This window comes from Phocoena sinus, chromosome 1 (assembly GCF_008692025.1).
Source record: "Phocoena sinus isolate mPhoSin1 chromosome 1, mPhoSin1.pri, whole genome shotgun sequence".
Lineage (NCBI taxonomy): Eukaryota > Metazoa > Chordata > Mammalia > Artiodactyla > Phocoenidae > Phocoena > Phocoena sinus.
Window position 1 is genome coordinate 183,634,699 of NC_045763.1, and position 15,262 is coordinate 183,649,960.

General features: G+C 48.4%; 1 protein-coding gene across 1 annotated transcript in view; it reads left to right on the forward strand.

The window, feature by feature from the left end:
• The first annotated feature begins 4,768 nt into the window (after positions 1–4,768).
• The window catches only part of NR5A2 (nuclear receptor subfamily 5 group A member 2), a 127,089-nt gene continuing 116,595 nt past the window's right edge, over positions 4,769–15,262 (forward strand). The window contains 1 exon segment of the mRNA XM_032639270.1: positions 4,769–4,832. Within this exon segment, the coding sequence (XP_032495161.1) occupies positions 4,769–4,832 (64 nt within the window).

The following is a 15,262-nucleotide window of genomic DNA, read 5'->3' on the forward strand; positions in this document are numbered from 1 at the left end:
CAAAGAATGAAATCCAATCTTTTTTATTGTTCCATGTTTCATTAGCCATACACAAAAAAGGAAGAGAAAGCAAAGCACTACATAATACTATTAAACTGGAAATCATGGGAGGTCTTCTATAGGGCGTCAAGTAGTATGTGACTAAACTAAGAACTGGTGTCAAAAACAAAATACAAAAGAAGAAACTTGCATATGTTTTCCAAAATTCCATTATGGAAGATGAGTCTCTCACCCAAGAACCCAAGTCACACGGTCCATACTGGTTTTTAATGACATCAAAATATGTATTGGGCACTTTCTATATATGATCTCATTTACTTCTCACAACAAACACTATCGGATTCCATAATTTTTGTCATTTTTACTTGAAGACTCTAATGCTCAAAGAGGTCAAGCATTGCTTTGCCCCTGAGTAGGGAACAAAGTGAGTATGGCGATTGTGAATTTTCTGACCCCAAATCCCAGATGCTTAATTACTACCTTCATGGCGACCATGATCTTATAATGTGCTCTCCTGCTCAGACAGACTGCATTCACCAACCACAACTTCATGGTTTTTCAGGTAAAGACAATTAGGTGAACAGCCAGCGTGTTGGGAGGATTTGATGGGCAAGGCTATTTGATGGGTTGAAAAATACGTAAAGCCTTAACAAATGTGTGTCCAACACTCAGGCACGTGTGAAAGAAGACCTACATCTTCCAACGCAGTTACAGGTGTAAAATATGCCTGCAAAAATATATGCTCCTTCTGGGTTTCTATCTGAAAATTAGAGAAGAAATCATCGGTTTCAATAAAAATCATATTTTGAAATCCACGATATATTTAAAAGAAAAAAAAGGAATCTAAGTAAATAATACCTAATGTATTCATGCAAAGTAGAGTGTACACAAGAGCTTAAAGCTCAGAGAAAACAACGGCGTGTTTATCAAATGCCACCTCTGGACCACAGTCATGGCCACTGCCAATTCTCACCCTGATTTCCAGGAGTCACCCAGGCCCCACGCCACCCAAACCGGACACAGAGGAGAGTGTACGTCCAGCAGGGCGGGAAGCCAGCAACACAGCTAAAACGCGGCAGAGAGGGAGGACGTGAGAGGTCTTCCTTTATTCTCATTTCTTTTCTAACTGGTCTTCCCATATAGCACTTTTATCTTTCCGATGCAGTATTCCAACCATATCTTTCCGATGCAGTATTCCACCATTTCAACCAAAATAACATGAAGCAAGAGGAGAAATGAAAACATAACAGTAATCAGAGTAAACAACAAAGAAAAAAAGAGGGATAATGAATTCTATAACGTGACTCTTCAGACAATGACTGCTTAATCTATTACAGTATATGACGTGTGAAATTATGTTACAACCAACGTCCATATATTCAGTTATAAATGATCCATACACATACATACGCACCCCATTTACTTAGTTTAAAAAAAGCATCCACACTACTATATATAAAATAAATAATCAACAAGAACCTACTGTAGAGCACAGGGAACTCTACTCAATATTCTTGTAATAACTTATATGGGGAAAGAACCTGAAAAAGAATGGATGTATGTGTATGTACAACTGAATCACTTTGCTGTACACCTGAAACTAACACAACATTGTAAATCGACTATAATATAAAATAAAAATTAAGTTAAAAAAAGAAGCATCAATGTTAATATTGTTTAAAAGCACATAAAGACTTGAAAATATTGATACATGGGCTTTAGTCACTGATTGAGAAAGATTCTCTTCCAGAAACCTAAAAGAATAAGATAAAATTTCAATTTTAACATGAAAATTAGCTAGTGTCATAAATTTATATTCCAACTTGCCCAGTATCCCTATCCAAGCAAAACTTTCAGAAAAGGTCACTTTGTTTTTGTCAACTGCACTAACTAAGGCCCAAGTCTGTGAGTGTTAGCTAGCAATACTAGGTGTCCCTCGGATCTTGTAAATAATTTTCCATTTATAAAACTTTAAAACTTGGACTTTAGCCTTATTAACATTTTGATTTAAACAACTGATCTAATTAGGTTATAATGTGTTTAAGTCTGTTCTCTATGTCTGTGAGTCTGTTTCTGTCATAGATAAGTTTGTTTGCATCATGTTTTAGATTCCACATATAAATGATATCATATAGTATTTGTCTTTGTCTGACTTACTTCACTTAGTATGATCATCTCTAGGTCCATCCATGTTGCTGCAAATGGCGTTATTTCATTCTTTTTTATGGTGAAGGACTATTTCATTGTATATATGTACCACATCTTTTTTTTTTTTTTAACAAGATGTTGGGGGTAGGAGTTTATTAATTAATTAATTAATTAATTTATGGCTGTGTTGGGTCTTCGTTTCTGTGCGAGGGCTTTCTCTAGTTGTGGCAAGCGGGGGCCACTCTTCATCGCAGTGCGCGGGCCTCTCACTATTGCGGCCTCTCTTATTGCAGAGCACAGGCTCCAGACGCGCAGGCTCAGTAGTTGTGGCTCACGGGCCTAGTTGCTCCGCGGCATGTGGGATCCTCCCAGACCAGGGCTCGAACCCGTGTCCCCTGCATTGACAGGTGGATTCTTAACCACTGTGCCACCAGGGAAGCCCCATGTTTTTTATATACTTCAGCCAAAACAACATATCACTAAAGACTGAATGCAAAAGAAGATGTGAGAATCCAGGTTTCTATTAAGCTAGACATTAAAAAGACTTCTGAAAATGTCACTTTTTATGGATGATTTTGTTTTGGAAAACAGCTATTTTCAATGTGTTGTTTATAGTAATATACTTTAATAACTACAAATTAATATATTTATAAATAATGCTTTTTTAGAATGGATATATATATATATATAACTGATTCATTTTGCTGTACACCTGAAACTAACACAACATTGTAAATCAACTATACTCCAATAAAAATTTTAAAAATAATAATTTTTTTACTTTCTCAATTTTAATGTCGAATAAAATAAATACTAATAGATATAATTCACATAAGCAAAAAGCTTTTAGAGCCTTATAATTTTTAAGAGAATAGCTGCTTTTCAGGGTCATAGGTCCTCTAATATCTACATATGTACATTTCTGGTATTATGCCACATTATTGTTTGACTGTTTAAAGAACTAACAACAAAGAACTGACATGGATGATTATAATTACCCAATCCTTGTTAGTTTGAAATATACATTTACTTGCCCAGCTATATACTTCACTCCCCAGCCTCCCTTGCAGCTAAGTGTGGGTATATGTCAAATTTCTGCCTAGTGAGCTGTAAGCAAAGTGTTTACATGGCACTTTCAGGAAATGTCCTGGAAAAGGAATATGTGTTTTCTCCCTTCCTCTGTACTGCTTCCTGGTTGTGATGGCTGACCTCTAGCAGTCATTTTGGAACACGAGGACAAGAGACAGAGGAGAGTAAAACGGAAAGAACCAGGTCCTGGGCAACCTTGTAGGGCCACTGTACCATCACTACCTCTGAATTTCTTTTACGAGAGATAAATAAATGCCTTAGTTAAACCACTGGCATTCTGCTCTTTCTATTATACACAGTCAAACCTAATCCAAAAAAATTAAAATTTTGATGGGAAAAAATGCTATACATAAGCATTCTGGGTTTTCCAAATAGGATCTCAGGCCAATTAAAAAATTAAAAAAAAAAAAGTTTGCTCCATTAGCAAAATCAAAACATACAAGAAAATAATTAACTGTTGTTCCACAACATAGGAAAAGACATACATTGCTCTAAGAACCCAGACTTTATTACTTTAAAGAACAACAGGGATATTTCACAAGAGCCTAAAACTACCCTTGGTCATTTGAGTAATAGTTCTTTCATGGTCAGGAGTAATCCAGATTTTTTCCATGGATTCAAGGAAAGAATGATAATTTTTAAATTATGGAAAACGTATTACACATTCATCATTTTGGCAGCATTAACCTCAAAGTATAAGTTTTACTTTATCGGGGTAAAGAGATAGGCTGCCCTTTTAATCACCTGACCAGTGTACAAACAAGCTAAGGTTAACTCCTCAGCTAATGAACAGGCATGATAAAAAAGCTGGTTGACAAAACATGAATAAATAAATGAGCACAAGCTCGGTAATGCTACCTGTAGTGCTTCAAAGTGTCAATCATATCCCTAGTCATCACTTAAAGAATGAATGTCTGCCAACGTTATCATCTAAAATATATTTACAGAGGTCAGAAGAGCTACGTCTGTCCTCCTCTATGCAAAGAGGTGATGACATCAAGGGGGTATGTCACAAGCCTAAGTTTAGTTAGTGGATTTAAGCTGGTTTGGAGTTTCATCCACTAAGTATGATCTTCTGACCCCTCAGTTTTACAACTTTCCACTCTCTGAGCTGCACTGCACCTCTCCATTTCTGAGTTAATCATTTGTTTGCCATTATCTGCCGAGAGTTCTTATCTCTTTTGCTGTCACTTTATAACAGGGTCCTCTTATCAACCTGCATACAGTCATGTGATTAGTCCAAGCCTATCGAAAGTTTCCATTCCTCTGATTAGAAACCATCATGAAACTGGATACATTGTTTACAGCAGGTCACTAATGCTGGAAAAAGTACAGAGTCCAGGGAAATACTTGCTTGTAACTTTCTGGATTCTTGGATTTTTTTTGTTTTTTGCTTTTTCTTAACTTTCACTAAGGGTTACTGTAGTCTGATGTGTCCTCCCCAAGGCTACAAGATTTGACAAGCTGCACTTTTTCTTATGCTCAATGATTTCTGCTTTAAGCCAGAGGACTGCCTATAATTTCATTAACAATGTCTTCTCATTCGGATACTGGGGATTTACAAGAATCTCTAAAGCACGGACTTACACCTATTGGTAAGTAGGAGTTGCTCTTTTTATCATCTATTTATCATCCTGCTACTACACTAATACATGTAATTTACTCTCATTGATGGATTTACTATCATAAGTCACTGCTTTTCCAATTGTGTTTATCAAAAGCACATAAGTCCACACACATATCACACACACATCTTTCTTGAAGTTCAAAAAAGGCAAACGAATACTTCAAGTATTCATTATATCCTCTGTTTTCGCACGTCATCCTATTAGCCTAAAACGGCCAGAAAACAAAATGTACAATATCTCACCTTCATCCCTAATATTTTCTGATAATTTTAAATGAGAAATAATAAACTAAAATGTGAACACCTTGAAACAAGTTAGCCATATGGAGTCACCATTGATCAAACTTCAACAAGTGCTTTCGCGTATCTGTGGAGTTTCAAGCCACATCACGGTATGTCTCATTCATTGCAGATATCATAGAAAACTTTTGTTTTTCGAGCCAAAAACAAAAAACAAAAATATACCGTCATTAGTTAAGGATTAGAAGTTAAGGGTGACTGTTTTGCAAAATAATGAGCGTGTCTTCTTTTCATAAGCAGAATAAGTAAACAAAGTTTATTTTCATTTTTAAAAAATAATGGCGAGTCGCAAACGTTAACGTTACAGCAAGAATACCTTTAATTAATCCTGAAAGTAAAGGACTAAAGGGAAGTAATTCCCAGGGGTCTGTAATTATTAGTCTGTTGGAAATCTTGCCCTTCTTCCTTCCCACTAGTTTTTGAAGGACCTAAGCCCTTTCTTGTAGCCCTTTCTTAGACTTTCGAACCGGAATTTCCCTGTAATTCGCAGAGGCCTGTCATCGGCGCTGAGTTCCAGCGCTGCTGGAACGAGAAGGAAAATCAAGGCTTCGGCTTTTCCTCTCTCTCCCTTGATAACCAGCTGACTCCACCGAACGCAGTGATTGCTTTTTTTATGGGCCAACTACACCCTAAAGTATATCAGTTGAGGAAATGGTTACCAAAAAAATGTTCTGTACTTACGAAAAAGAAAACACCGGGAAGGCAGGCAGAGTGCAACAGAGAAGCAATTGCTCTGTTGATAAAAAGAAAATACGGGCACAGAAGGAGCTGGAAGAGAACACAGAGCGATTTCAAATCTTTGCCCGGGGCGCAGCCGCCTGGGCGCATGGGCGAAGGGTCCCTACAGGCAGCGGCCGCGCTGGGCCACCGCGCTGCTGGCGTCGGCGGCGCGCGGCGAGGGCGCGCTCGGGCCGGGGATGCGGGGGCGCGCGGGGAGAGGCGCGCTCGGGCAGTGGAGGCGGGGGCGCGCGGGGAGAGGCGCGCTCGGGCCGGGGAGGCGGGGGCGCGCGGCGAGGGCGCGCTCGGAGACTCATCCGCCCGCGGATGCGAATTCAGGGCGAGGGCATTCCCGAGACCACACACGAGGACCCCCACGGCGCGGCGCAGACCCGGGGTGAAGGAATGCGGGGGAGATGGCGGAGAAGCCACTCTCGCGTTGCCTCGGCTACCGCGGAAGAAGCGCATTTTTCACCCGACGCGCCGGGTCCGTCCCGGGCGTGAAGCTGGACCACCTGCAAGTTTGGGGTCCGCCGGGTCCGGAGCGCCGGCAGCCGGCTGGGCGTCCGCCTAGCCCCGGAGGGATCGCTAGAGGCTGAGCCTCAAGAAGGCCCCGAAGGAGAAGCCCAGGGCCTCCGCGAGCCCGTCCCCGACACCCGAAACCTGTGCGGGCACTTCCGGGCGCCAGATCCTAGGGTGACAAAATAACAGTGAATTTTCCGGTTAAAAAACCCCTCTTTCCGGATCTCATTCGCAGCCACTGCCCCCTCCCGGCCCAGGCACACTCTCTCCCCCGTCCCCGGGTATTGCAGCCCCACGGTTGGTTGTGAGGTGTCCCTATTTTGAACATCTTGGTTACCCGGAGGCTGCTGCTGGCACGGAGGGGTCCGTCTGTTCCACAGCGTAGCCTCCCGGGGGTGCTGGGGGCCATTCCCGGGGTTCTTGGCTAGACCGTCACCCGGAGGGACACTGGAGCCATCAGGTCCTCCAGTGGGTCCCTGAAAGCCAGTTGCCTCTTGGATGGGGGTCTGACCGCCCCGGGCAGGCCCAGTGAGGAGAACCCACGGGTGCAGCTCAGAGGCTCTGAGGTCTCGGTGGCTTTGATGGCAAGTTGCACGTTGGGATGGAGTGGGGAGAGGTTCCCAAAACTAAGCCCAGTGTATGTACAGCTCAGTCAGGGTTTGAATTCTACATCAGCTCATCTGTGTTTTTCTGGGAAATGTGCCTCTGTTTATCTAAAAAGCTGTCTCTATGGGTCCTAGAGACATGGCATGACATTTTTCTTTTATGCACACCGGTGGTTCCATGAAAATTGCACATAGACGTCCGTGCTCATATAGAAAAGTGAAAATAAGATGCCGTTGTTCCTTCTGCCTACCTGCAAGATAATCTGTGCGGTGTAAGAGCAGGAGACTTGGGTTACAACCAGATCGTTCCCCTAAAGTTAACTAGCTCTGGGATGCTGTCCAGATTCTCGGTTTCTGGCTTAGGCTTTTTTCTTTCTCACAAATGGGGTGATTTTACTGAATGACACGCAGTACCACTTTGAGAGAGACAATAAAGTACCTGTCTGTGTCAGCAAAAGAGCCAAACCTGTGTGGTAGGAAACGTGTTATGTAACGAGTATTTATTGACCCTCTTGCAATGTGCTCAACGTTATGTTTGATTTGTATTACATTTATGTCATTCTTTGAATTAAGTGCATTTTTGAAGAATATTATACAGTCCATATAATGTCGCATCCTGACCACAGGAGGTTCTGTCTGTGTGGTTAGGGGTACGTAATACACAGTGCAAATGCTGTCTTGAGACTGTGATATAAACGTTGTTATCTGGTCCCCTTAGCACTCTCGGAGTCTGATTTGATTCCAGTGATAACCTCCAGTAAGCTCTGTGCCCTTAAGATCTCTGGAAGTCAACGTCACACAGTGGAAAGTGAGAAAGCCTGTTATGTCACCATAACCTCTAGCCAGCTTTATTTGCAGTGCTGTTTAGAACACCAGTTACCCAAGCCCATGGTCTGATTCTTGCTGCTGGGCTTAGGCAGCCAGCTCCCTCCAGGAAGCTGAGCCTCGGAGCCTTGTCTCCTTCCCGGGTCCTGCCTACTTCCGAAACAATGCATCTCAGATTCTCTTTGCTGGCCTGGATCCTCAATTGTGATGGGACTTAAAGAATTTCTTTAATGCCTCTTTTAATAAACCAAGAGAGGTGTGGATGAAGCCAGAACAGAGGCTTGGGAATGCTTTTTTTCTTTACTTGACCCCTCCCCGCAGACACAGTGTCTAGGGTTATCTTGGATTCAGCCTTGAACTTGAGCTGAGCTAGAGAGGGAGGGGCTCTGGGACAGTCTCCCGCCAGTTTTCCAACCTCCCCAAACACCTCCAGGGATGCCTTATGCAGGGCAAGAGTCAGATGTCTTACTCCCCAAGTCCAGAACCTACCTCAGGATAAAGCTACTTATTTGAGGGTATGTCTTCACTCTTCACCTTGCTGGAACAACTTCTCTGAGAAACCCACTCGGCTTCAAGGAATTTCAGGAGTTTGGGGGGCCATTGTGTCTGGGAAGGGCCTGGGGAAGAGCTGAAATGTGACCCGGTGTGTGAGAGATTGAGCCTGGGGAAACATGTGGACTGAAATTGACCAGACCGATCAATAAAGGCTGCCTGTGTGTTTTTGTGTGACTGACAAGTAAGAAAAGATACATTTCACTTTTAAACCTCAAATAAGCTGAATGTCTGCGGGTAATGTGATTGAGTCCTGAGGACTGTGTCAGACACTGCAAGATGCTGGCGTTGGCAAGAACCTCCCACTGGAAGGATCCATTTTTAACGGTCCTTAGAATGGCAAGCGATTCCCTTCCTAGTTGTTTTCCTTACAGAGGATGGTTTGGGGGAAATTAGGGAGAAAGGGAAAAAGATAAAAGAACTGATATGAATAACAGTGCGGTGGGCTGCTCTTCTGACACGATCACCTGTATATAAAGTTTATTTTGTTTTAAAAGAGTTTTCTTTGTTAGCCTTACTTTACTGATGAAGAAAAAAATGGACTCAGAAAGGTCAAGTGATTTACCCAAGGTCACTCAGTTTGTCAGAGAGTGGGGCTGTAAATGGAAATCATGGATGTGACTCTGAAATCCGTGCTTTTTCCTCAAGGTAGTATCTTTTTGCTCTTGTTGATATAAAGCAATTATGATTACAAACAATGTTTGTCTACTCAGACTTTCTTCCGAAAGGCATTTTGGACTTAAGTAAGACATTTGTCAATCGCTCTTTATCTCCCTCTTCAATCCGCAGTGGAAACCCCGAAGAATTTGGAAGGGTGGGCTGGGGCGTGGCGTATGGGTGGGGTGGAGCCATCTGGAGCCCTGAGAGCTGAGCAGAGATGGGGGGCGGGGGGGGTGGGGGCAGGGAGGCACTTCTGGTCTCTGACTCTGGAATTTCCTGAAAGGATCTCTGGAGTTTGACGTTGAGCTTGCAGTTCTGTGGCTTATGGTAGCAACTCGCGAGGCTCCTGAGTGGATGAAAAGGAAATTGAGAGGAAATTCACAGCATCCACTTGTTATAGAGTCAGTGATATGAGGACGGCAGGGAAATCACCCAAAATGAGAGAGTTTAGAGAGGACTTTTTTTTTTTTTTTTTTTTTTTTTGCGGTACACAGGCCTCTCACTGTTGTGGCCTCTCCCGTTGTGGAGCACAGGCTCCGGACGCGCAGGCTCAGCGGCCATGGCTCACGGGCCCAGCCGCTCCGCGGCACGTGGGATCCTCCCAGACCGGGGCATGAACCCGAGTCCCCTGCATCGGCAGGCGGACTCTCAACCACTGCGCCACCAGGGAAGCCCTAGAGAGGACTTTTTACTCCTAAGAAACGAGCAAAGGTCTCCTGGGGGGAGGGCATAGGGAAAGAGATAGTTTAAGCACCTCCTCCCCCGCCCTTTTTAAGCACTTTTGACAAAGCCGGGTGTGTCTCCTGCAGGGAGATGCTGGTCCCACGCCCGGCGCTAACGTTTTCCACAGTTAATGCTGCTGAGCCTTGGCTCTGGACGTCCGTAGCCTCAGGGCCCCAAAGCTCCGCCGCCTCCAGCGGTGTCTATAGGATTGGAAAGAAAACTGTTCGGAACCCGCCACCAGGTCCCCGAAGCGAGGCCCCACAGTGTCCAGACGAGAAACCCTGGGGGAAAGCGAAAGAATTCTTCCCCAAGGCTCGGTGCACGCTGGCCACCATCTCTTAACCACGAAAGTTGTCTGCAAGTCGGAAAAGGAGCTGACACCCTCCGAAAAGCGCGATCCGCGGCATCTCGGGACCCCTAACACTCTCCCTACGCCCGCGCGGCAAGTCCCAGGGGGACGAGACCACCCCGAGTGCCGCCTTTCCAAACCCACTCTCTCTCTATTGTCCAAGAGGGACCTGAATTGCTCGACGGCCGCAGTTCCGCGGGTCCGGCACTCTTGGATCTTAAGAACCAGAACACCCTGCGCGGGGGCTTCCCTGAGGCTGGAGGCTCCCAATGTCCAACCCCGCGCGGCCACAGCCGGGCCCCATTTGGAAGCTAAGCGGCACGTCGTCCTTTCCCTCATGAAGCTTCCAGTCTGGCCAGATTCAATGGGATGTCAGCCTAGAATCACCTAGTGCTCAGATCTGAGTTCCCGGTCCAGGCAGAGGCGCGGGAGGGACCACGGCGGGTGGAGTCGCCGTGTGAGCGTTCAGCAGGTTTCACCCAGCGCTTGGGGGCCTGCAGGCGCCAGCGTCGTCCTCGAGAACGTCACTCAGTGTTCTGGTTTGTCCCGAGAATGGACAGGGATGGTTCCGAGAGTGGAGTCTCCAGTGTTGAGCTGGAGCTGACTCACATCTCCATTTCAATTGCAGAGAGGAAGAGCTAGATTAGATTGGACCACCTACCCAAGGTTATTTCCCAGCCGGCTCCTTTCTCCAGACCGGATCTCCCCATTCACCTCGAAGGGCACCGGCTCGACCAAGGTGGGACGCGCCTAGACCCCTGGGCAGGGGCAACCCGCCCCAAAGAAAATGAAGTCTAAAAACTTCTACAGGGAAGCCTTATTACCGAGAGCCGTAGATTCCGATAACACAGGCCAAAGTCTCCAAAAACCTCACCTGTCCTTTAGGGAAAGGATGCGAGTTTGTTTGGAGGGGGTGGAGGAGTCTTGATTACCCAGATAAATGCGGCACCTTGCGTTTTCCTCGCTGGTGAAGACGGGGCCCTGATATACTAAGATACTCCCATAGTGACTGTGAGTCAGTCGCCATTGGCTGGCCACCCCCTGCCAGGCAGTCTTTCTAGGGGTAGGAGGTCTAGCTAGACTGGCCGCAGTTTTTCCTCCTGGACTACAGGCTGTTTACTCGGGCAGCAGAAAGTGATTTTTTTTTTTTTTTAACATGACACGACTTCTCACCTATTCCAGTTTATTCTCTGAAAGCTTCGGCCAATTCGATGCTCTTTGTTAATTTATATGTCTGCACTAAAATTTAACCTCTCTTTAAAAAAATAAAAAAGTGCTTCGAACGCGGGGGTGGAGCGCCTAGAAGCGGTGGGGGGGGGTAGCCCAGCACCACCCCCCTTCCCGGCTCCAGCTCAGCAGCGGAACTCTGGAGTTCTAGCTGAACTTAATTTTCAGAGGAAAGCAAAAGTGGCTTCTGATGGGCTTTTCGAGTGGGAGGGGCGGAGAACTTAGGCAGAACCCGAGCTTCAGTAGACTGATAAACTTGTTTCTCTTTCCCCTCGGGCTATCCCGGCCTTGTAGTGGAGACTTTCGGAGGGGGAAAAAAAAAAATCCAGGTTTCTTCTGCGGCTAAAGAGTAGGCACGTGCTACGAGAAAAGTATTCTGGTTTCTCGAAAGCACCAAAAAGTAGGAATGGAGGAGGTGTTAGACATTGTTTCCAAGGATGTAGATTTGCAAGTTTCGTGCGGGGTTGGGCGGGTCGTGCTGGGTCGTGGCAGGACTTCTCCCACCCAGGCGGGCGGGAGGACGTAGGTCTTCCACGCTGTTCTTCCGGGGACACGTGTCTGCCGAGCCCAGGAAACTTGAACCAGTCCTGAAAATCATCACCTCTTACGCCTTTGCAGACTGCACGCGGGAAGCGCGCGGGGCCGCCCGACACTTCTCAGGTCAGGTCAGGGGCAGGCTGTGCCCGACGCGCGCTCGGTAACGCGGCGCGGAGCCACGGGAAGGCGGCGGCGGGAGAGCAAGGCAGTCGCATCCTCGCGGGCGGGGAGCGCGAGACCCCCCTCCGCTCCTGCCCGCGGGTGGACGGGGCGCACGGCCCCGTGGCGCTGAGTCTGGATAAAATATGCCGGGACTGCGCTTCTCGGGCTCATCAAGGCTGCGGGAGCCTCCCCGAGGCATCATCCTTTGTAATTGCAACCGTCAATCAACGCTCGAAGACACAGTCAGAACCGGGAAGGACGAGCCTGGAGACCAGCCCCGTAGGAAAGGAGGTGGAGGCGCGGGGGAAGCGGGGGGAAAGGGGAGCGAAGTTTGCCAGGAGTTGGCAGGGGAGCGAGGGAGCGAGTTGAGAACGCGCGGGGCGGCTAAAGCCGGAACGGTCTCGCCCGGCCTCGCGTCCCCACCGGTTGGTTAAATGCCCCGCAGCCGGGGTGGATTCCTAAGTGCGCTCCCACTAAGAGGCAGTCGGTGAGACTTCCCCGGAGGAGGGTGGGAGGCGTCGGCCCGCCTGCCGGGGCTTTATCATTCCAAGGCGGTGGGTGTATCTCTCCGAGAACGCAGACCACCGCGAGCCGAGACGTTTAGACCACACAGGCCCAGTCCCCCATCCTCATCTCAGGTGCCTGCCCTCCTGGCGTCCGCTTCGCCCTCCCGCCTCGCGCGGAGGCCTCTGCCACCTGGAACCATCCCCAGGTAACCGACCCGGCACCGCGGGCGGGCTCGGGCACCTCCTCCCCCAGCGCTCCTTCCGCCAGGGTGCTCTGGGAGACGCCCAGGCCCATCCCAGGTCACGGGGCAAACGGGTCTTGGGCTCCAGTGGGGACCCCCAGCCCAGCGGAATTGAAGGGGCAAAGGGCCAGAGTAAGTGTAGGGGGGAGGATGGGGGAAGGGTGCACTTGGAGGGCGGGAAGGAGCGCGAGGTCGGAAGTCCCCCTGCCCCCCCTGCCGCTGCGTCTGCTCCCCTAAACCCCACGCAGAGCGCCCGGGGTAAAGGTGACCGTACTCTCGGGTCTCCGCCGCGGGAGATTTCCCGCTCTGTCCACCGAAGGCGGGGTTTCGACGTCCCCCGAGGGGACCTGGAAAGGTCTGGGGCCCTCGGGAGCTCCTCCGTTCCTGGAGCTGGAGGCCCGGAGCACTGGGGGCTCGGGGTTCCTTTGGTTCTCAGAAAGGGAAGTTTTCTCTCGGCTTGAGACCTCCTGCGCTTTCGGTGCCCGTTGGGCTCGCAGCTAACTAAGCAGAGCCGTCAGCCTGGACTAGAGCTTCAACTGTGGATTCTCTTAAGGGAGGATTTTTAAAACCTTGACACCAGCCCCTATTCTCCGCCATCGCCCGCGCGCTTTTGTGAGGAGACAAATGGATACCAGCTGGCCCTTTGTCACCGTCACTCCAGGTCTCTGGGGGTGTGATGGGAGGGCAGACTGGCCTAGACGGAAGAGGTGTCAGGTGTGGCCTAAACAGGGCCCTTCTGGGGCTGAGGCTGGGCCCTGAACGCGATCACAAAGTTTGCCTCCAGCCAGGTCAGGCTCAGCCCCAAGTCCCCGGCAAAGATTTAGGCCACACTGCAAGTCCCTGGTGCTGTCAGACCCCCTGTCTACTTCTTTCAGCTCTCCTAACCCCGTCCTCCCGTCCCAGCAACCAGAGGGCCTTCCCTCCCACAGAGCTCCAGCCTGGTGTTGGGAAGGCGTTGCAGAAGTGCCCCCATATGCTGTTTGGTTGCTGTGGGATGAGGGTGCTTTTCAATTAAGGCTTTGTAATAAACTGATGCTCGAAGGTTCACCTGTAATCTATCAGGAAAGTGCAGCGAGCACTGATGTGAGCCCTGAGACTTTATCCCCTTTCTGAATTTAATTCACAGTGATACTTCAAATAACTATAGGAAATCCTGCAAATGGACGGACTGTCACTAAAATCTGAGCATCTTAAGGGTCACTAGTTTTGGCAACTTCAGCCCGCTCCCCTTTACAAACTAATGGGCAGCCCTCCCACCAAGCTTAAACATTTTCATGAAACCTGCAGATACTACTAAAACTGAGATTTAAATAACTTAAATTCTGCATACTGCATGTTAAACAGCAAAATGACAAATCAGTTTCGGGAGGCAACAGTATCTGAATCGCCAGGCGCGGGCAGGCGATGAACGACCCATTTCATATAAAAGTGTAGATTATGCATGGCAGGGATTGGAGTATTTTTCAAGTCATCAAATACTGGACTGGCCAGTTTGACTGTGTGATCTCTATACCATTCAAGTAGAATAAATTCAGAGCCTTTGAGATTCAAATTCACCCCCTTGTGGATGGACTCTGATCTTTACCCGGTCTCACAGCAGACACTGAATATGAGGCATTTCACATGCAGTCAGGAGGCTGGAAAAAAAAAAAATGTTTTCATCTTGTTGGGATGAGATCTGAAAACTTTGAAGATGGGGCTGGGCGGGTGGAGGAATAGCTTGCATAACAGATGGTTCTTTAAAACTTTTTTTAAAGTGCGGGGCCTCTGGGATGTGGATCGTCCCACCCAAGAGGCAGCAAAATGAAAAAGAAAGCCCAGGCTGCGCTTTGCGTTCTATATGGAAACTCAGTTCACCAAAATTTAGGAAGTCTGCCGCCAAGATAATCTTGGGCTCGAGGAGGCGGGGTGGTGTTTATAAGCGAGAGAAGGAACTGGGGAAGAATGGGGAAACGGGGATAGCCGTTCAGATTCCCGGCGACACGGCTGCCCCCTCGGTGAGCAGGTGAACCGTGACGCTCCGCCACTCCCGGGGGCCCGCGGACTGAGTGCCGAGGGGAACGAGGCCGGGAGACCCTCGAGAGCAGGCCAGCTCTTCTTTTCATTTCTGGGTTGCTTAAATGTGTTTAACTCCTCCTGCAGCCCCTCACCCGGCGCGCGCGGGGGGCGCCCCCTCACCCCCAACTCCCACTCGCGTCCCTCTGGCTTCCCCTCTGCGCGCGGACACCTCCGCCCGAGCTTCTCCTTGGCCGCCGCGCTCAGACAGAGGTCGCCTCTCACCCGCAGTTAAGACCCGCCGCGTGCGCATCCCCCGCCCCGGGCCTGGGTGGGGTAGGAGGGGGCGAGGCGGGGTGAAGAGGTTGGGGCAGGCGAGGGGACTGGAGCCTGCGCCTCGTCCTCATTGGCTGGCGCCTGGTGTCCGACCCGAGTCCGGAGCCCGCGTCCCCATTCACTGTCATCACCCCATATCC